General features: G+C 48.4%; 1 protein-coding gene across 1 annotated transcript in view; it reads right to left on the bottom strand.

Moving 5' to 3' along the window:
* Positions 1 to 20,611, bottom strand: part of LOC144145743 (uncharacterized) — a 265,611-nt gene that overhangs the window by 101,813 nt on the left and 143,187 nt on the right. Inside the window, exon 3 of the mRNA XM_077677448.1 lies at positions 14,796 to 14,979. Coding sequence (XP_077533574.1) covers positions 14,796 to 14,979 — 184 coding nt within the window. The remainder of the gene's footprint in view (positions 1 to 14,795; positions 14,980 to 20,611) is intronic.

Here is a 20,611-nt window from a genome sequence, read left to right as displayed (position 1 = left end):
TCGTCAGACTGCAAATAACTTTACCGATCCATTATTGAAGGCTAGGCCACATCTGTACTGCAGCCCTTCGCATGCTCACACAACGGGCCTCTATACTCCCCTCATCCGTGACCTGGAGTCACGCATCTTTCACTGGGAACGAGGCAGCTTGCACCTCCGCCCCCGGCTTTGTAGCCCGGGTACCCTCGGAAAGAGCTGATACGGACATATCGGTGAAAAGAGCGCATGTTTTCGAACTCAAGCTTTAGGCTGCTTCGGACACTCGTCCGAAACCAATACCCCAGCGATAAAGCGGCATCTTAGCCAATTATAATTGGCTAAGATTATATATAATCTTATTGATTATGTGTAATCAACTACAAAGAAGGCACCTCCCTCAAAATGCATTCAACGCAAACTTCCGACTAATATCTTTTTTCCCGGCACACCGCTTCACGACATCTGCTGTTACCTACAACCCATCGCCCAGCTCCGTATGAAACGGGAGGGACCACACACCTCTCTCAAACCCCCCCATATGGGCAGTGGGAGGACCAGCTGACCACCCTGGGACATCAGCTCAAACTGCCGGGCCCTACTGGTTGGCCATGCTCGGGCCTTCCGGGACAAATGGCGCCCCCACAATAGAGAAACTACGTCGACATCTACCGATTAATAAAGGTTAATTTATGTTTCTCTGTGACTACTTTCGGAGCCAGGCTTTGTTAGTAGACTGGTTTGTACGCACTTACATTTTTTTTGCCTCTTTGACCTGGAGTTGCATCGTGCATCGTGCTCATGTTGTATCACCCAGTAAAGCAACCATGACTCATTCTGCGGCGCAGTAAAATAAACACGCAAGCTCGGTCACTTATAGTCGTGATCGCGGGAATTGTAGACAAGCTTGAGGTGCGCCCCACCTCCCCTACTCCCCCCCCCCCCCCCCCCCCAAAAAAAAAAAAAAAAAAATCTTCAGGAGTGGGGCAGCATCATGCGCTGGTGACCCGGTGGTGTATGTTTCAACACAATCCTCTTGCAAAGCTTCGAAGACTATCATGCCGTTTCCGTCCTATGTGCGTCTTCAGTATATAGAGAATGTTCGTACAGTAAACTACTCATCCTTTTTGACTCCTGTCTCACGCAAGCAGACGCTAAGTAACGTAATTTTCGGACAGTAGGTATAAATGTGATGAGCACTGCCGATGCTTCCACTAAGCAGTAATACAATGCAATGGAAGACACTACGCATGAGAGTTCACGCGCACAGCTTCTCATCTCAAATTGCTATTTGTTCCAGAGAAAGCGAACAAGCCGCGTTTAATTAAGCGTTCGTGGCACACCACCGAGTTACAGGAAGAATCGCACGTACCTGACAATTGCCCTTCAAATGAAGCCGGCTGTCAATCCTACAGCTGGACGAAAATCCACGGGAGTAGTGGCCAATCCGATCCTCCGAACTCCACAGATCAAGCACGGCAGAGATCGCAGCCACACGAGTTCTTGGTAACTTTCTTTTTCCACCTCGGAAGGCGACTGGCAGTTATCTTCACCCACTTCTGCTGGCGCGGAGCGAAGTTTCAGGGCACCACCCACTGAGGCCACAGAAAGACGTCGAACAGCTATTTAGAGAATCACCACGGGAAGCACTTCAACGGGACAGCGCCGACGCGGTCTCTGTCCAGGGCCACCGATTCGAGACAGTTAATCCGATGCCGATCCCTTTAGCGTTGCTCCAAGGGCTTCCATTACGCAGAGGCCTTAGGACGGGACAGCTGGCCAACAACAACGGCGAACTGGGGAGATTCGCTGTCAAGAGCAGCGTTTCCGCTCCTCCGTTTCGGCTAGCTCCGCCGATTCGTCACGTGCTGAAGTCTTGAACTGCAAACAGTAGCCCACTCTTGGGATATGCGAGGTTCTACTACGGCGGCTTTCCAGGAAATCCCAGACTCGAAGCACGAAGTTGTCAATAAAGTGCCGTGAATCCTCGCAAAAATTGAGTAGAGATCATATCGTCTGAGCTTAGTAACTGCAGTGGCACAGCACGTCGCTGGACGCAAACATCGGCAAGAGGTGAGCACTAATCCAGGAATTCCCAAGTACTGCTATCTTTCGAAAACGCTTTACTCTTCTGAGGATCGTCAGGTTGCCTGAGCGACATTTACCGGTAAAGTTACCGTATAGTACCCCGTTTAAGTAATAGTAATAATAATGGAAGACAATTTACAGAGAAGCAACTACGCCGCGCAAATGCGCCACAGCTTCTTACTCCCAGCCCTTGCGTTGGCGTGACACATTCAATCCCCCACGGTATCACGTCGCGTCACGGCACATCACATTTTCTCGGGTCGGGTCAGGCAAGGTCGGTCAGCTCCGCCGGGTCGGCCGGGTCGGTAGGGTCACCCGCGCAAGCCGTCGTGCACAAGGAAGTTCACTCGTTGACCGCCGTTGTGACAAAGCGCAGAGCACTCGATGCGGGTGCGCCTTCGGGAAACCAATAAAGTAATTGAGCCTCGGTGATAGTAATAACCGCGAAACTTGAATCGCCTTACGCGCACACGAAACAAGAGCAACTGCCGGCGTCCCTACACCGCCGTCCTCCACGGTACATCGGCGCACACAGCAGCGGCTGTGCTGCCGGCATAGCGTCGGCCGCACTAATTCCTCCGATCGGCAGAAGTGAACGATTTGACTCGCGCTCGGTTCTCGGCTTAATCTTCGAAATCGAATGTCCCACATTTCGACAAGGGCTGCTGCCGAGGAGGCCGTGAGGCAAGGGTGCGAGGGGCCGCCGCTGAGGCGGCAGAGTTGCGGTGTTGTGCCTCCCTCTTTATGTGCAAGACGGCACGCACGCACGCACGCGCGCGCGAGCGAACGTGTCAGGCTTCGCAGTGGCGCGAAGCAGGCGAAAGCAAAAGGAGAGCGGAGCGGACAGAGGACGGTGAAAGATAAAGGAGGCAAGATGAGGGATGCGGGCGGTTTTTCGGAATTGTGTACACAGAGACTCGGAGAGTAGCGGGTCGCGAAAACAGATTTGTCTTGCGCTGACGCGCCTATAGTGCTGCAGTTTGCAAAAGAAGCGTTAAGCCCCAAATAAAAAAAATGGGAGTTGATTTTTCTCTGGAAGGAGTGCGTAAAACACGCACTGTGATGATTGCGATCAAATACTCCTCTAAGAGCGTGCGTGCTAGTGGCATGGGCGAAGTTTTTCAGAAACTAGGGCTGCAGCGCCCTATCTCGTCAGAGGTTCCTTACTTCACTGCCATAGCCATCGTGCCACCCCGTATGTTATAACGGGAGAAAGTTAAAGATGAATTTCGTTTGCCGGGCATACATCAGGTTCACGAACAAAAAAAAAGCATAAAAGGAGGACTGAGCTAGGTGCAGGAGGTTCCTTTGATTCGTCCATTGTGGCTTCGGATTTTGCCCCGGCTAATCCCCCATTCCTTATTTTGAGAGCGTTGATTTTCAAAGACGCAAAAATAAATGAGCTGGCTGGTATATCGAAGCCCTGCACACTCCAATGAAAGCGAAGAGGCGCCGATGGGGATGCTATCTAACCCAAGCATGGTCGTCTGGTTCACAACTAGTCAACTGCCCCATTTATAAGCAGCTAACAGACGTAATCGATGACGTCTGTTAGCTGCTATAAAACCCAACGAACCCAAATAACTCTGCGCGACTGCAGTGCTGCGCTGAGTGCTCCTATAACGCCGGGAAGGGACAATCCTTCGGAGTATCTTGTTTGTATGTCGTTTGCTTCCAACTGGCGAGATTATCCTGCATACCACTGATTTTTACAGCGAAGCTTTCTATGCCTGGCTGGTGCCGTGTATCGTTACGCCAGAAACTCACTGCAGAAAAGCGAACTCCCATGACGGGTTTCCACGAAGGCACATCGAACGCCCCACGAAAAAAAGTAAAGCCGATCCACTCAACGTGAAATCTGTCCGAAGTGCAATGCAGTGATTCGCCATAACGGGCTGTGGCACCGTTATCCGTTCACTGCTACCGCCCATCACGCTCTTCACCTCCCTGCCTCACTCCTCTCTTGATGAATTGAACGGAGGTTTGTCCAATACAATTCAAATTTCCCGCCGTCGCTCTTCCCGCTCTCCTAAGGTCCCTAAAATTTTAGGGACCTTACGCTCTCCCGCCTTCCAGTGCTCGCGCGCCCCCTGCCTGGAACAGCGCGAGCGGACTCTCACCCGTGCCGGCGCCTTACTGCGCAGTTTGGAACGCGTCGTTTTTGGTGGCCACTTTTTTCGCTTGCTATCGTAAAAAACAACTCAACGGACGTTCCTAACTAAGTGGACGCGGGGGGCTGCTGGTTATATACACAGATCTTGCCTCAAATGTACCTGCAGTTTTCTTTGCGTTAAACAACGCGGAGATGTATGACAAGCGCGAGCGGTTTAGGAGTTTCGAACGGTTATGACCATATAAGCCGCTTGTTTTTCGAACCTTCTGCGTTACGCCGCTATACGGTACGCCGTGCGTCTCTACTTGGGTACGCTATCTCGCTGCGCCGCCTGATTCCGGCAGCCGTGTGACTATGTGACAGCGAGATACGACGACAAGGCGAGCCCCTAAAGTGCTCTGCACTTAAAACGCTTCCCGGGGTCGGAATCGAGCCTGGGTCCCCCGCGTTATGAAGCCGACGTCTATCGAATGCGCCACTCCGACACGGTCGAAGCAGTTTGTATTTTAGACGTTGACTCAGGTTGCATGAGAAAAAGCTTCGCGTTTTGACCGTATTTCGTGTTAGATGAAAGGGGCTTTTAATTTTTTTCGCGATAAAGTTTTCTTGCACAAGGCTTTTCCACATCTAGAGACTATATCCGAATCTGACGAAATCACAGCAGCCATTCGCAATGGATTTAGCGTGGTACCAGTTTTCTTTTGTGCCCTAGATCACAAACCTTACCACTAAAAAAAAAAAAAAAATTCGAGGCATGCTCGTAGGGGCAGACATGTACGGCAAAGTTCACACGGTTACCTGTTTTGAAGCACTTAAGAGGTAAACGACAAGTCGATTGAAATGCACAGACAGAGAGAGACAGAAACAGGAGGAAACAGTAAAGCAGTGTGAGCTAAAATTTCGAACAAAACCAGCTATGAGGCTCGAATCAATGCGCGAAAGTGTAGGTAAGACGAATAACCGCCGCACTTTAGGGCAATCGCGCAATTAAAGGGACCGCCATGCGAGTACGAATTAGCATACGCCTAATGGCAGCTACACACCGCATAAAACTGGAGCAGGTGGAAAATCAAACCGCTTGCAACATCCCAGCGTCAAAACACTTTCCCGAAAACCGGGCGAAGGTAAAAGTTGCACTCAACCACCGATCTTGAAATGCTAATGGCCCGCACTGTTTTTTCGCCCTAGAACAATCCGTATTCGAAAAAAAAAAAAAAACGGAAGAAGAAAGAGCCCGAAAAGTAAGGCAGGTGGTTCCGCATTTCGAGACCGCGCCAGTATGCATGCTAATACTACCGAACTCCTGGAGAAAGGCTCCTGCCCACCGCTCGCTGCTCGAGGGAGGGGGTTTTCGTATTCAACCCGCCACGCCGCGCACAGACCGCAATTTGTTTTACCGTCAGGCCGCCGCGCTGCCAAACTCAGTTTGGCGCACGCGCGCGCGCGCGGGATTGAATCCGACTGTTCCGTACACAGGCAGGCAGTCGGCGCGAGTTAGGGCCGACTTTTCATAGACAAAGGAACCGGTTACCCGCAGCTCGGAGGTTTGTGTTCGCGTGACTCGGGCGGCTCGGTGAGGTGCAAACGCTACGTTTATTAAACCGCGGCCGTGATTAAACCAGGAGGAATTGTAATTGGTGAATGGGGACGTGCTCCTGTGACGGAGACCTGCTTTGTTTTAGGTTTTTTTTTTTTTTTCGAACCTCGCCTGTTTTCGCGCCCGCTGCGTGGACAGGGTGTTTAACGGCGCCCGGCACTTTTGTTTCGTTGGCGCGGAAGTAGCCGTAGCCCTTTTGTGCCTAGCCGACGGCTGACGCCCCGCCAGCCGCTGCGCGCGCTGTTCTCATTTTCTATGCAAGCGGCGCCCGGCGTAATCAGTATGCGTTGTCAGGACAAATTGCTTACGGTACAAAGATAGACCGGCTCTAGAAGGGGGCGGGCAGATAAGGGGGCGTACGTTACCAGCGAACGCCAAACATGAGCTTCTCGTTGGCACGTCGCGAACGGGTGGTTGGCGAAAGGAGTGAGATCTTAATGACGTCGACGGCAGGAGAGTGCGATTGCAGTTACTGGCGTAGTGGAGAATATATAAATGGACCTCGAACCAGACGAGGACGTCTTGGGTATGGCATGACTACGATCGACATTCATTTGAGTACTCACGTTTGTAATTTTATCGCTGAGCTCGACTTACCCAGTGACGTTTAAGTTCATGGAAATAATAAAAAAAAAAACCTCCCCCCCCCCCCCCCCTTCCAATATAACAACGACGATCGTTGAACGCAAAGCTTTCTCGTGAGGGATTTCTTGGTTGTCGTATGAGTTTGGGCGTTGACTCGCAGTCGCTTTGGACTTTGACTCGTTGAGCTTTGACTTTGACTGGCACGCAGTTTGGACTTTTGATCGTAGAGGCTATGACTTTGACCCTTTGCCATTTGATTTCGCACGAAGAAAGCTTCGCGTTCAACCATCGTCGTCGTTGGACGGAGGGGTTCATGATTTTTTCTCATTTTTCACGTCCATGCACCCTTCCCCCAATCTGAACGGCATCGGCCGCGTCGCAATGTCGCGATCGGATAGATGTCGTCTTCATAACGTGAGCCACCCACATTAGATCCCGACAACGGGAAGTGTTTTTTTAGGGGCGAAGACTCTTAGGGGCTCGGGCTGTCGGCGTCTCATGTCGTCGTCATCATCGCTTCATGTAGCCAGGGTACTAAAACACCGGGACACTCGTTTTCATCGCGATATAACGTAACGCTTATTAAAAGAACACACCGGGACACTCGTTTTCACACACCTCGCGCTAGAACGTTTCATCTCTGTGGGCAAAAATGCGTACTAAAGGAACACACAGGGACACTCATTTTCCAACGCCTCGTACCAGAACGGTTCATCTTCGTTGGCAAAAACTCGTACTAAGGAAACAGACCGGGACACTCGTTTTCCGAGGCCTCGCGCTAGAACGCTTCGTGCTTCAAAGACACGAAACTTTTACAGCAAAGCTGCATATCTCTACCCCCAGCTGTTTCGTATCCGTGGGCAAAAACGCCAAGGTGCCAACAATACACTTATACACTGCATGCTTCGCCCCTCTCCAGGTTTTACGTTAGTGGAGATGGCTCGCGATTTTTTTCTTTGGGATATTTTTAATTTAGAGAATGCTCCCATTGATCAGTTCTACACTTTTTTTATTTCACTTCATCCACAATCATCATCATCGTCAGAGAAAATTGTATTTTCTGTAGTGCGTTTTCTACGCGACATACGCCATCAGAGAGACAAAGAAAGCTGCGCTTTAAAATAAACATGTTTATCATTTTATTGCTAATTAAGCGGTAATTGTATTGTGGCTGAGTGGGACGATTAGGAACGGTAATTTCTGGCACATAAATGTTTATAAAAAGGTACGTACTTAAAAAAACCAACGCGGACGTAAAAATGTTGCAGCCGCTCTAATGACTCTACAAAGAACCATTATTTAGTGTTTAAATACTTTTGGCATGGGTCAATATTATACATAGCATGACGCTGATGACAACAAAGCAACGTTCCATAATATCTATAATAGTAAAGACGTTTAGTAAACATGCTCCACATCGCAGTCTTTCTTGTTTTTCAGCGTGCGTCTATATAAAAAGCACCATGCAATGCCGAGAGGTAGATTGAAGGGCACTAAATGTTATGGTACTGGAAGTAATGTAAATGTTTTTCTTACTATGTGAAAACCATGAGTACGTTAATTTTATTTATAGACCACGCCTTGGTATATCATGCGCATTTCTATCCATTTGATCTTCCGATAAGTCAAACAGATCGTCACGGTCACTTTTGGTTTTCATTTAAGTGAATTTCGCTAAATATTTGCAGGAAGCTCACGAGGTTTGGCAGTTTGTCAGTTTATCAACGTTGGTGCTTGGGAAAATTGATGCTCTATATTTGTCGGTGTGTCTCTCACGTTCGCATCCATCCATAGCGATATTAAATTAAATAAGGTTGGTAACATCCCGAAAGTAAACTTCGAGAGCGCCTGTAGTATACTTTTACGTCGCAAATGCCACGTACTTATAACTGATGGTTGTGACACATTTATAACTTATTTATTATCTGCTTGGTTAATATGACTATTTTACGATAGAAAAATGTGGTTTACGGAGGTCAGCAGCGCTGATAATGTAGTAAACGCAATATAAAGAAGACGGTATGAGACGGAATTTAAGGGCTAATATACTGGGCGCTGGCCACAGCCTAACGAAACGCCTCAAAGTCTGCATTTTGCAAGCCTATTGGTAAAGGAGGACTTATCTCAAGCCACACTTACTTTCCTCTCCACATTTTAGGCGAGTGCTTAAAGCGGTCCCCACTTGCGGTATACCCATGCACTACGTACGTTAATGCTACCGCGACTTTTTTTAATAGTATTTTTTGAAGCCCTGCCATGGTCTGGAGTTCCTTGTCTGGACCAAGCAGGGGCCGATGCTATGCTTTTTGCTCATTTTCCAGTTTTTTCTCTTAGTACAGAGGTCACTCCGCAGTTTTTTATTTTTTCTACTATCCTCTGGTTATTAATCACGGTTTTATACGCATGTTGGGTAAGCAGGTAGATTTTCAAACCCTGTTCACCTCAATAAGCCATCGCGATCAGGGCGAGAACTGACCTAACAGCTCGGTAAGAGCACATGCGGAGTTTTTCAGCGGATAGCGGTACAAGATAGCACACTAAAACGTCGACCTGGAGCTTTCGGAGGGACTTATCGGCTACTGTTCTTGTTTTCGGTCTGGGAAGGGTGCGGTAATTAATCGAACAGCCCAACCCAAGAAGTACAGGACAGACAACGGCTGAAGTGCATTTCAACACTGCTGCAGTGCTTTTCCACGACCGGTGCAGCGCACGAACATTTGACGCGATTCGACGAGACGTACAATGAGGACGCTCATACCACCGGAGTGCGCTGACTGGCTCAGCCACGCCGAGATGATATCAGCTGTTCAGAGAGCTGCTTCGAAGGACGGAAGCCTCGATATTTTGCAACGAACTGTGACAAATTTTGACAAGCGATCCGGAACGAGCTTACCGAAGACAGCGTTCCGCAACCTCATTTTCTTTGGCTCCGTTTGATTACATCATCATTACGCTTTTTGTTTAATCCGCCACTGTGGAGGCGAAGATTTTAAGCGGAGACAAACCCTTCTAGCCCCGCTTGAAGCGAAAACGGAATGTAGAATAAAAGGGCGTTAATGCGCAAAGGAGCGATAGGGGACGGAATGACGGGATTAAGGGCAACAAGCGAATATTAGCGCTCAGCTTATCTGTTTATCAAATATGTGAGGACAAGCCGCCTTGGGGAGTCTGGTAAGTTTCCGCGGAGAAAACAGCTTCACCCTTTTTCCTGTTTCCGAGGTGTCCGCTCAGTCTGAGGGACTCTCTGGGAAAGCTACGTTAGCACGTGTCCCCCAGTTTGCGCTACAAACAGCTGTTGCCGTCTGATTAGTTCAACGGGTGGTGCTTAGTCTTGGAACTGTGAACACGGGCCAGTTTCCAGGCACAAGCTATTTGCGCCGCATGAGGTAAAAGACCCGGTATTGTGAGTTGAGGATGGCGTCAAAATTCCACGTGCGCGCGTGGAAACGGCTTTTGAAATGAAGCATACCAAGATGAGAAATGAAAAAACACAAAAAGCATAAAACGAGCGTCAGCATCTCTTAGCTACACGGGCACACGCGACTCATGACTCCGTATAGCGCCAGGAGAAGCCGTCAGTCTGCCTCGTGCTCGATGGTGTCAAGAAGGGGAAAAATTTTGCGGATCTCACGCATAGGTGGGAATCGACGTAAGGCAAAGCAGTACGTGCAGAAAGAAATACGAGTCGTAATGGGAAACGTTTAAAGTCTTAATCCCCCAGGCGAAGACGTGATCAGTAGCGCCACCAGTTCTTGACGTGGGCAGTGATTTGCGGGAAGTATGACAGCTAAGACGCACGCGGTAGACATATTCCCTGAAGGCCGGTAACCACCAATTTGCCGGTTTCTGAGTCACCACGTTAATGTCTCCGGTTAAAATCAATGGTGCTGTCTTTTCGTGGCTTTATTCGTGACCAGGAATCGCAGCCCCTTGTGTTTCGGAACGAATTAAGCGGAAAGCGAGGAACCCTTTAATTTGCGTCTGGCAAACGCAAGAAATGTCTGTTCACCTATAACGCCGGTGAGTGCGTAAAAGGCGGAAATGGAAGCTTTCCCCCGATCAAAGCTAAAAGCAAGCAACCAAGACAGCGCGGAAAAAGACAACTAAGAAACTGCAATAAAACACAACAAACAAAAGGAAAAGGATGAGGGAGAGAGATGGTGAGAGACTTGTTCGCGATTGCGTTAAAACACTGCGCAATGGTGATAGTGCAATTATGCATAATATTGAGCACAATGAAACTTGCGTAAATGACGTGCCGGAATATTTCGTACGATATACTACGGCGTCGTCTTCGCGTTATGAACATAAGGAGCTGTTAATTGCATAAGTGTCATTTAAGTTAAAGGATATCAACTGCGGAGGAAAAAAAACAGGCCAACACTGACATGAAAACTCCTCGAGAACAGGCTTTTTTCTCCTTGACTGCGAGATCCCGCCTGTTCCCACTTCAATGTTTCTACTCGAAATCTACGTTTTCAGGCCAGTAAACCAAAGGAAATGCTTTCTTATTGCCATGCAACTAGGACATAAGTAGTTTAGTTAAGGGACCTTTCTATCAGCCCTGCGACGGCAGGATGAGAAGGATAACTGCACAAAAATGTCGTGCAAAAAGAGATTATGGTTGAAAAGTATCAACAAAGGCATGCGAAAAGGATGTCATGCGAAGCGTAATCCAGCACAGGAGTGCGAAGCAAGGCCCAAAAATAAAATGCAGAACGCAGCTTAAGTAATACACCGGACGTGCCGGTATCGCCGTGCCCGCGGTAGCCGTGTTGTCAGGCGCTACGATGTCGTTCCGCCGTGTAAAACATTCGGGCTAAACTTTACGTCCCATTTTCTCGGCTAACGATAAGCGGCCGCAAATGAGCGGGTCCGTAGGAGTCGTCGTCTTTAGGAACGGCGAGCACTTTGTTCTTATCTCTCCTTTCGTCGCTCAACAACCGCAAGCGCCCCAAAAGCTCACGTAACTGGAAGTTTTACTACTTCGACCTCCGCAGACGCTACCCGAGTTGGATAAAGAACGGAAGCCGCCACTCCCGTTATGCAATGCCTCGGAGCGAGCAGCCGACGCCTCGAATGAAGTCGAGCAAAGGCGTGACGGAAGGCAGATATTCTCCGTCTGGGAAGCCGATATCATTAGCTTGCAAATGAGATCGGTTGCGAACATTTACTGGCTCATAAACTAGGGAGAACTAAAAACGAAAACCTATCAAAAAGAGGGCGAAACTTGCTGGGAGAGGGAGCACTCAGTTTAAATTTTATTTCTTCCAGGACCGCAAATTCATTTTGACCGACAGTGTGTACCCAGTTAAAGATGTTTATTACTACCATTGAATATGAAGAAAGGAGCGCGGGATGGTTGTCGGTCATCCATGGGGGAAGGCATCCCTAGTCTTGGATGCCATGGCCAGCTGCAGCTCGAATGGCCCTTGTCACCAGGCCACGCTGGTTTTCCAGGACCTCGCTGGTCAGCAGGACCTCCCACTGCTCCGGGGTCGGTGCGACGAGTTCTAGTAGTTTTTTGACGCCTTTACCCTTTCACGCCATGTGGTGCAGGGTGTTGTGTGTCCCAGAGAAGAAGTTGCAGTCTTAGCTGAAGAGCGTAGGGTGTATCCTGTACAGCTGTGTGGTGTGCGGAAGTAAGTTTGTCTGCACTCTTCGTAACTGTGTGGCTTCTTCTTTGGTAGTCTTCGGGTGGGGCGGCGGGTATATTCTTCTTGGTAGCCTGCAGTGCTCTAGTATGTCCCTGCTGCGTTTAGGGGTGGACGGGTGGTTGTCGGCAGAGCGGTGGATGCCTACAAGGGTTGAAGCCCGGCGTGAGCGGCCTCGGGCTGCGGTATCTGCCGCTTCATTGCCTTCTAAGGACTCGTGCCCCGGTGTCCAAACGATATATAACTCCAATTAGGGTTATCTTGCTTTTAAAACATTAGGTAGTAGACCAAGTGCCATCGCTGAAATATGGCCATTTTTAAAGCTACGGCAGGCCATTAGGGAGTCGGTGATGACAATCACCCGTTCTTGGGTATCTGGTATTGTGGTGTGGCAAGCGCGACTGCTGTCTCATCCGCAGAGTCGATGTCATCTGTATTGACCGCTGCTGAACACAAGTCGTCTCTTTTCCCGTTGTCACTAATTGCGAGCGACCACTTGGTTCTTGCCGAATATCTCGCAGCATGGACATTTCTTGTTCAGCTGCTCTTGCTGTAGACTTTTCTCAAGGCCTTGACCGTGGCTTCCCTTCGCCCGTTGAGGTAAACGGCGTGCATGTTGTGTGGGACGTTTGCAACCATTATGTATTCCCTTAAGGCATGGGGGATGCTCCGTTTTGGGTTTTGGGGCCTCACGCTCGGCTCGTAACCGAGGCGCTGCAGGGTAGCTCGACCGGCCTCGGTGAGCTTGAGTCTCTCGATTTGGCTGGCTTTGTGCGCCTTAGTGAGTTCCTGCCACGTGCTGTGCACACCTAAGTGAAAAAGGTTTTCTGACGAGGTCTTGGCTGGTAGTTCCAGTGCTAATTTGTAGGTTCACCGAATTAAAATGTCCAGTTCGAAAATTAAAGACAAAATATTGTGCCATTCCACGCTGTAAAGGTGGATGGCCAGAGAAGGCTTTCAGCTCACAACTCACAAGTGACTAAGAATTAAGGTGAAAGGTGTGAGAAAAATTTATTGCTCTTGTCCTTGACAGCGGTCATTCCTAATGAAGACAGATGCGCACCCGTGCACACACGCACGCATACTTTTACTTTGACTCTACTGATCTTGAAAATGTTACCGATTGAAAACTATTGAATACATAGGAAATGCACATCAAAGGGATAAAACGAAAGAACTTGAGGTCTTAGTCATGTTGCAAATGGTGTCTGTGGCACTTTCGATGAAGACAACGATGAACCAGGCACGGAGCTCATCGGAAGCATGTGTGGATGAAGAAGACTACGTGAGACATCAAGATGACTGCTCACAGCGTGGTTCTCTCTAAATAAAGTATATATATTGACGCCTAATCGATGACGGTATCCTCCGTTGCCCTCCCTGCACGTTTTCCACAGTACCTATCAATAACTAATCAACTCAAGATGCATAGTGGTGAGACGCATAAGCTGGAGGTGCAAATCATCTTTTGGACGTTTGTTTTTTATTGCTTCGTGATATGGAGCGCCTCGCACTTTTTTTTTTTTTGATCCCACAAACCGTCACAAATGGCACAAGCAGAAAAAAAGAAACCCATTCTCGAACACATGGCTCGTAAACTACATTCCCTCCCGGCTCCTCTGGTTTGCATGCGCGCACGTCGACGTTCTCATCAGCTTCACCAGCACACACCGCTGGCTGCACACGGTAACGCCGTTTCACCATGGCACGTTAATTTGTTCTCGCAGATTTGTCGACGCTTTTCCCGACGACCGCGTACAAGAAGCAAACTGGACGCTCCTACGTGCACTGCAGGGCGCCTCTTCTTGTTCGGGCGTCCTCGTTGGTCGGCCCATTTATTCGCGCAAGATTGAACACTCGGCGCAGTTTAAACGAAAGTGTTACGTGAGCGAACTGCTCCCGCCTCGGGTGATGGTGAAAGGAGAGAGAGGGCGTGGCGCTGCGGCTTTTTGGCCGAATGATTAGAATTATCCTCGGCAAGTGGTGATCCCTAACACGAAAGCGAAGTCTGGCGCAGAGTTAGTGTGGACTGGCAGGCATTCGGTAAGCACGCTTGAATAATGAGGAGTAGGCTCCCTCTATCACTGAAAAGAAAGGTACACACTCAGTGCGTGCTGCCACTTATGACTTATGGGGCAGAAACTTGGCGCCCTAATCGCTGAGCGCCTTGAAAGAAAACGTACGTCAGCCCAATCAGCAATGGAAAAAGAGTAATGAAACAGTAAGGCGTAAGGAGCGTAAGGTGCAAGTCGTAAGGAAGAGTAAAGAGTAAGCAAAAAAAAAAAAAAAAAACGAGCGTACCATATTAGAAAACAAACTCAGATCGAAGACATCATAGATCAAATTAAGGGAAAGAAGCGGTCTTTGGCTGGGAATGTAATGAGCAAAACAGACAATTGGTGGACCACCATGGTAGCAGAATAGCTACCGTGAGACGGGACTAGAAGCAAGAGAAGACATTTAACTCGATCGAGGGATGAAATTAGAAATTTCGGAGGCAACAGAATGGAGCACACTCATCGCGCAAGACAGGAAAGGTCGGAGCAACATGGCAGAGGCCTTTGTCCTGCAGGGGACACTAACGGGATGATAATGATGATGGTGATGAATATCGTATTTTCTTGTGGTGAGTAGCTCGTGGTCTTTCATTCAAAATTAGCGAGACTGGCGGACAGTCGCCCTTTTTCATCGCGGATGTTGCACGAACCGCAGGATTGTAGTCACAGCACGGAGAAAAAGAAAGAGTGATGAGGTAAGAAGCAGCAGCGGTGGCGCCACTCACCATCCATCGGACGCAGTCGAGCGCCCCCATCTGGGCGGCCGCGTGAAGCGGGGCCATGCCGTCTCGCGCCCTCAGGTGCAGGTTCCCGCCGGCCACGGTGACCAGGTACTGGAGCACCGCCACGTGGCCCTCCTGGGCGGCCAGGTACACGGGCGTCACCTGGTTCTCCATCGGCGTGTTGGCCCTGCGTCAGTTGAACCAGAGCCGGGGAAATGAAACGCTACGCGTAATATTTCGCCTGACACTTTAAAGGGACCCTGCAACACTTCTTCAACTTTTTTTTGAAACATTCAATGCTTGCAGAACGTAGTCACACAACGCACCCATGATACGTAGATTAGAAGGTCACAAAGTACGTCCGCCAAAAATTATTGCTTTATGCCCATCAGATAACTCGTAAAGTCGCTTAATTTTCTTTTTCTCTCTTTCCCGGGCTTGACGTTCTTCGACCGCCCGAATTGCGTCACTAAGGTCATGTAGCGGCTGTTCGACGGTTGTTCTTCACTGTTCTTCAGTTGCAGCAGTGAACGCTTTCCGATAGCAACTTCAAAAATAAAGCTACAAAAAGAAAGCAGAAATGGATTGCGCTGCTGAGTACGAGGTCGTGGGTTCGATTCCCGGCCGCGGCGGCCGCTTTTCTGATGGAGGCGAAAAACAAAAACGCCCGTGTGTACGAGATTTCGGCGCACTTTAAAGATCCCCAAGTGGTCAAAATTAATCCGGAGTCCTCCACTACGGCGCGCCTCATCGCCTGCGTTGCGTCGCCGCGTTAAACCGTACAATCAATCAATCAATCAATCAATCAATCAATCAATCAATCAATCAATCAATCAATCAATCAATCAATCAATCAATCAATCAATCAATCAATCAATCAATCAATCAATCAATCAATCAATCAATCAATCAATCAATCGAATAAAACAAACTTGTATTTTGTCTGCATGACACATTTAAATAATCCGTCTAGCAGCTCGCACATAGTGCACCCGATCAGACGAGTAATCTCGAAAGCGGCGATAATGTTAGCTCTTGCAAGGATGCAACACGCACACAACGCAAGTGGAGCGAATGTGTGCAATGCGTGCCTCCTTTCACTTTGATGGTTCGCTCGTCCTCGCGCGATCATCTCGGCTGCTCTAGAGCGTGTCGACGCGCGCACTTATAGGCGCTCTTTCCTATCGCGCACGTCCGCGGTTCACACGCAGGCAACCAAAACGAGGCCTCGCCCGTCTAACTCGAAATTGCTAAATTGGGCGTCGTATAAGTGGGCGTCACAAATAGAGGACAGAGGGCGAGGGACAAGCTTGTACCGATAGATGGGTGCACCCCTTCAGGCTTACGGGGATAAGGTCCGGCTACAGTTCCATAAAACGCGTAATGGCTTCTTATCGGTGTGTTACGGTCGAGTAGCATTGATTCGATTTCGATTAATTTGATTTGATGACTTAATTCGACCAAATTTACCGTGTACAGTCATGGACAAATGTAATGCGAACGCGAAAATATGAGCCTGAACACGCGACTTACGCAATTTGTTTCAATGCAAGCCAAATTGAGCATGGCTTCCTAACAGAAATAAAGTTTGACGATGTGACTTTCACCAAATATACCACAACTGCGTGATTACGGGATCTACCACGAAAAATATTCTTCGATTTTGCATGTTGTGCTGCATATTTTTTAATGCCCATTTCTTTTGTCCATGTCTGTGCGCCAAATTCCGATGGTGTGTGCTTCTGCTTCGGCAGGGGTCCCAGGTCGGGACCCCTGCCGAAGCACTATTCTTGCGCGAGAAGTCCCTTCTGGCGCCAAAGGCTATGTTCAGGCTACCGACGCACAAGAGATATCGTGATCTATGGAAGTAAAACAATGGTATGTCACGCGGTTCGGTTAGCTGAGACGTGAAATGACGTCATTCTTTAAAGTTATTACGACAGTTGCGCAACACTCTGAACCCTGCTTAGGAGATTTAAAGTCAAAAGCTTTATACCTTCTCCTGGCGATATCTGTTAACGGCTGTATACATCGCATTCGCGTCTCATATTCGCTTTTGCTCCTTTGTGTTTTGGCACGAGCTACCTCGACAGACATACAGCTACACTTCACGTCACAGCTTTCCCAGAATCAGGGTTCTCCGCGCCTCGGATGCACCTGCTTCACTCCCCTACCATCACGTTCACCTGCCACGCGATATGAAGTGAGCGCCACACGCACTACCGGGCAACTCTTGTTCCGCAGATGGCAACGTGTTGATATATTTAGCGTTGTGGTAATGCTTTCGGATCCTACTTCGGGGGCCATGGTTCTATTCCAAGAGGAACTCAAGTGTGTTTTTATTACTCGTTAGAACGGTGGCATTTTTTTTTTTTGTGCCGGAGAACAACAGCAACACGGCGGTTTTCCGCCCAATGGGGCGCTTGAGGCGTTCGCCTCAGAATCCGCGTAGGCCTTCGTGCTCCATCAGTGTAAGGAAGCTGTGAGTGAGGACAGTATGCAGCACTTGATGTATACATGGTAGGGCACACTGGCACCTAGCGCACTTCGAAGGGCGGAATTATGACATTTTCTCGCGTTGCGCTGCCGAGCCCAGGGACGCGGGTTCGATCCCTGCCGTGATGGCTGCTTTTCAGGTGTAGAGGAAAAGCGCAAACGCCCGTGTGTCGAGATTTCGGCGCCCCTTAAAGATCCTCAGGTGGTCCAATTTAATCTGAAGCCCTTCACTACGGCGCGCCTCATAGCTCAAGTTGTAGCTTCGGCGCGTTAAACTCCCCAAAAATTGAAACGATATATTTCTTCGTCCACGTAAAGCTGGCTGTATGACAAGTACCACGCATAAGCGCTTGATAGACATTGTTAGAACGACGGTTCGGTACCTGCTACTTATATTTTCCCTGCACACCTCAAGACACGTTCTCCATAATGAATGAATGAATGAATGAATGAATGAATGAATGAATGAATGAATGAATGAATGAATGAATGAAGAGATTTGTTCGGAACTCGCGGACGCTGAGGCCTGCACAAAGACACTGAGAGAGAGAGAGAGAGAGAGAGAGAGAGAGAGAGAGAGAGAGAGAGAGAGAGAGAGAGAGAGAGAGAGAGAGAGAGAGAGAGAGAGAGAGAGAGAGAGAGAGAGAGAGGCTTTATGCGGATGTCGCACATTCCTCTTTCAAATGGAAAAATACTCTGCCTCTTACGGCTTACAAGTGCGCCTTGGCAGCCAGTTACTCCCGCTCGCGTCAGTGAGGACCGGGTGCCACGGTATTTCCCCTCTATACTGAACGGATTGTAGTTCCTCATCTCGAGGAAAGAGGAGGCGTGACATCAGTGGGCAGCAGGATGACTGTCACTATGATTTTCCGGCTGAAAATCATAGTCTACATTACTGTGGAATGATGGTCAGCTGCGCATGACCATCATTTCATCAAAGACCAATTCGGATCGCTTGTTAGAGCGGAAGCTCTACTACGCCATGCCTCGCAAGGTCACTCATCACGTCGCAATAACCTTGAGCCCCCGGAGCGCAAGTGATCCGGTGCCACGTGATCTGCTGCGGATAGGCGTCGCACCTGCATTCACTGGGAGCCTCGCCACTGCGGTACCGCGTAACTAGGCGAGGGTTTAACAGCCCCCGTAGCTTCACCGGAGCTTGGTCGCTCAGCCTTCCCATGGGTGGCGCACCAACTGCAACAAAGCCTAAATTTCGCAAAACACTGCGGTGTTTCACGAAATAGTGTGTTCAAAACCAAGCCAAACAGAACTTTCGTGCGTGCTAACTATAGGTTTGCAAGTGTCAAACCTGACGCATATTTCGCGTCCTCGTAATGTGCAGCGCAGCAACATAAATTTATATTGATGTCTCTGTGCGTACACATCGTTGACGTATAGATAGCATGAACCGAAAGTTAGGATCTTAATTCTTCCTTTTTGATTTTTGTCTATTTATAACACGGCGTAATTTTTTCGTAGATTTGTCAGAAAGCTTGGTTTTGCTTTATCTGTGAATGGCTAACTAAACGAAACATAAGCGCTTTGTAGGGATTAGTTGACTTGGCTGTAGCACTTTCTTAGCCCATGATATGACCCCAGGTTCGTCTGCAGCAAGTATTTGCTTGCAGTAAGAGAGTATAATGTGTTGGGTTGGTGGCATCTTAGCTAACCACAGCCCGCAAATTTAAATGGCAGTATACGTAAACTTCAATAATAACGCTGTGTTGTGAAAAAATCAATTGCGATGAGTAAAACCCGCATGTGTCCCTGTGTCAGCCAGTAGAAACTAGTTCAAAATAATCAACGAACAAAAATGATGGAAATGATGATTTCATCTACCCATAGTAACAGCAAAATCCTCCATAAGCAATATTTAAAACATAAATCATTTGGTTATAATAAATTATATGCATTTTAATATTTTTTGTCAACTAGAAACGAAGATTCCCGCTCAGCCTCAGCATCATTCAATTAAATTCGGCATGTCGCCAAGATGAAGCACACCGCAGGACCCGTTCACTTACGATGGCGAGTTGTCTCAGTTTATGCGTTTCCTGACGCACAAAGCTCTACTATATGGTGGCGCGTAAAATAACCATATTAAAGCTATTTAAGTTAGTCAAGTGGCAACGCGCTCATCTGTTTGTAAATGGTGTGTAGCAGTACAGGTACCGTCAAAAGTAATTGGAACATAGTCTCTTAAATTTACAAGAATTTCTTCTTCCGGAAACTGCCTTGCTGCACTGTTGTGTATTTAAAGGAGTATTGCCTAATAGAAAAAGCTACCTGTAAACCGGTAACGGCTGTCATAAAGCCAGTAAGACAAATATTTTGCGATTTTCCCAAATCCTTGTTTCAGTTACTTGTGACGGCAGCTGTATCTACCCATTAGTTACATTAAGCCATCAAAAACTATATCAGAATACATTTCTCGGATTCGTTCTGTATGTAAACTCCAAACCCTAGTTTTAATATGTAGTAAACACACCGTCACGCTAAATATTCTTTGTTTAATTCAGAAGCAACGCCTGTGGTAGGTCTCATGACTTCCCTTCCACTATTGCGAACCATTAAGCCGAGTGAGCGTTCGAAAGGCCGACAAAAAATGGAACGAATGCTGGGAACAGTATATGCATGCCCTGCAGGGGAGACTATAGCTGTTATATTCTACTCTTTGTTTTAAAAAGAACGAAGAATGGCGAGCAACCATTTTACGAAGACGAACCAGCGAGTGAGCGAGCAGCTCTGAAGTTAGGGCCATTGTCCTTTCTTATTTAAGCACGGCCAACACCGCAGAGGTTCTCAAGACTGCGTAATGTCTACTAGGGTGTTAACCACCCCAGGAACACGCGCTTCTCATTGCTCAAATATTTTTTACGCCACTGAGAGGAGATCGGTGGTGCAAACGGTGGCTTTACGAGAAGGTGGATAATGGAACCCACCAGGCCTTGTCGTCTGGGTATTGATGGTGTTGTATGCCAAAAGCGCCAGCGTGTGGACACAGAAAACTGAAGCTTATAACTGGGACTACGGCCACTACAAAAGCGGCCGCCGAAATTGTGTACTCTACTCTTCCAGCAGATACGACCCTGGGAAATAGATAAGCTATGGCGTAAAAAAAGAGCGTGCCACGCACAAACGCTATTTGCGGAGCTGTGTTTCTTATACCGGCGCTGCAAGTATACATTGTTTGCCTTCGGAGCCGATAGCACAGAGCAAAGAGGGGCTCCTTTGTCGGGAAAGCTCTGTCGAACTTCCGAGGCACTCCGTTTTCTCCGGGCCAATATTTGGTTTATCCTGCGCAACTGGTTTGTCGAGTGCAA

The sequence above is a fragment of the Haemaphysalis longicornis genome, unplaced genomic scaffold (assembly GCF_048455015.1).
Source record: "Haemaphysalis longicornis isolate Haplotype H1 unplaced genomic scaffold, Haemaphysalis longicornis Haplotype H1 scaffold_7, whole genome shotgun sequence".
Taxonomy (NCBI): Eukaryota; Metazoa; Arthropoda; class Arachnida; order Ixodida; family Ixodidae; genus Haemaphysalis; species Haemaphysalis longicornis.
Note: the sequence above shows the minus strand (reverse complement) of the source record. Positions and strands in the feature narration are given on the sequence as shown.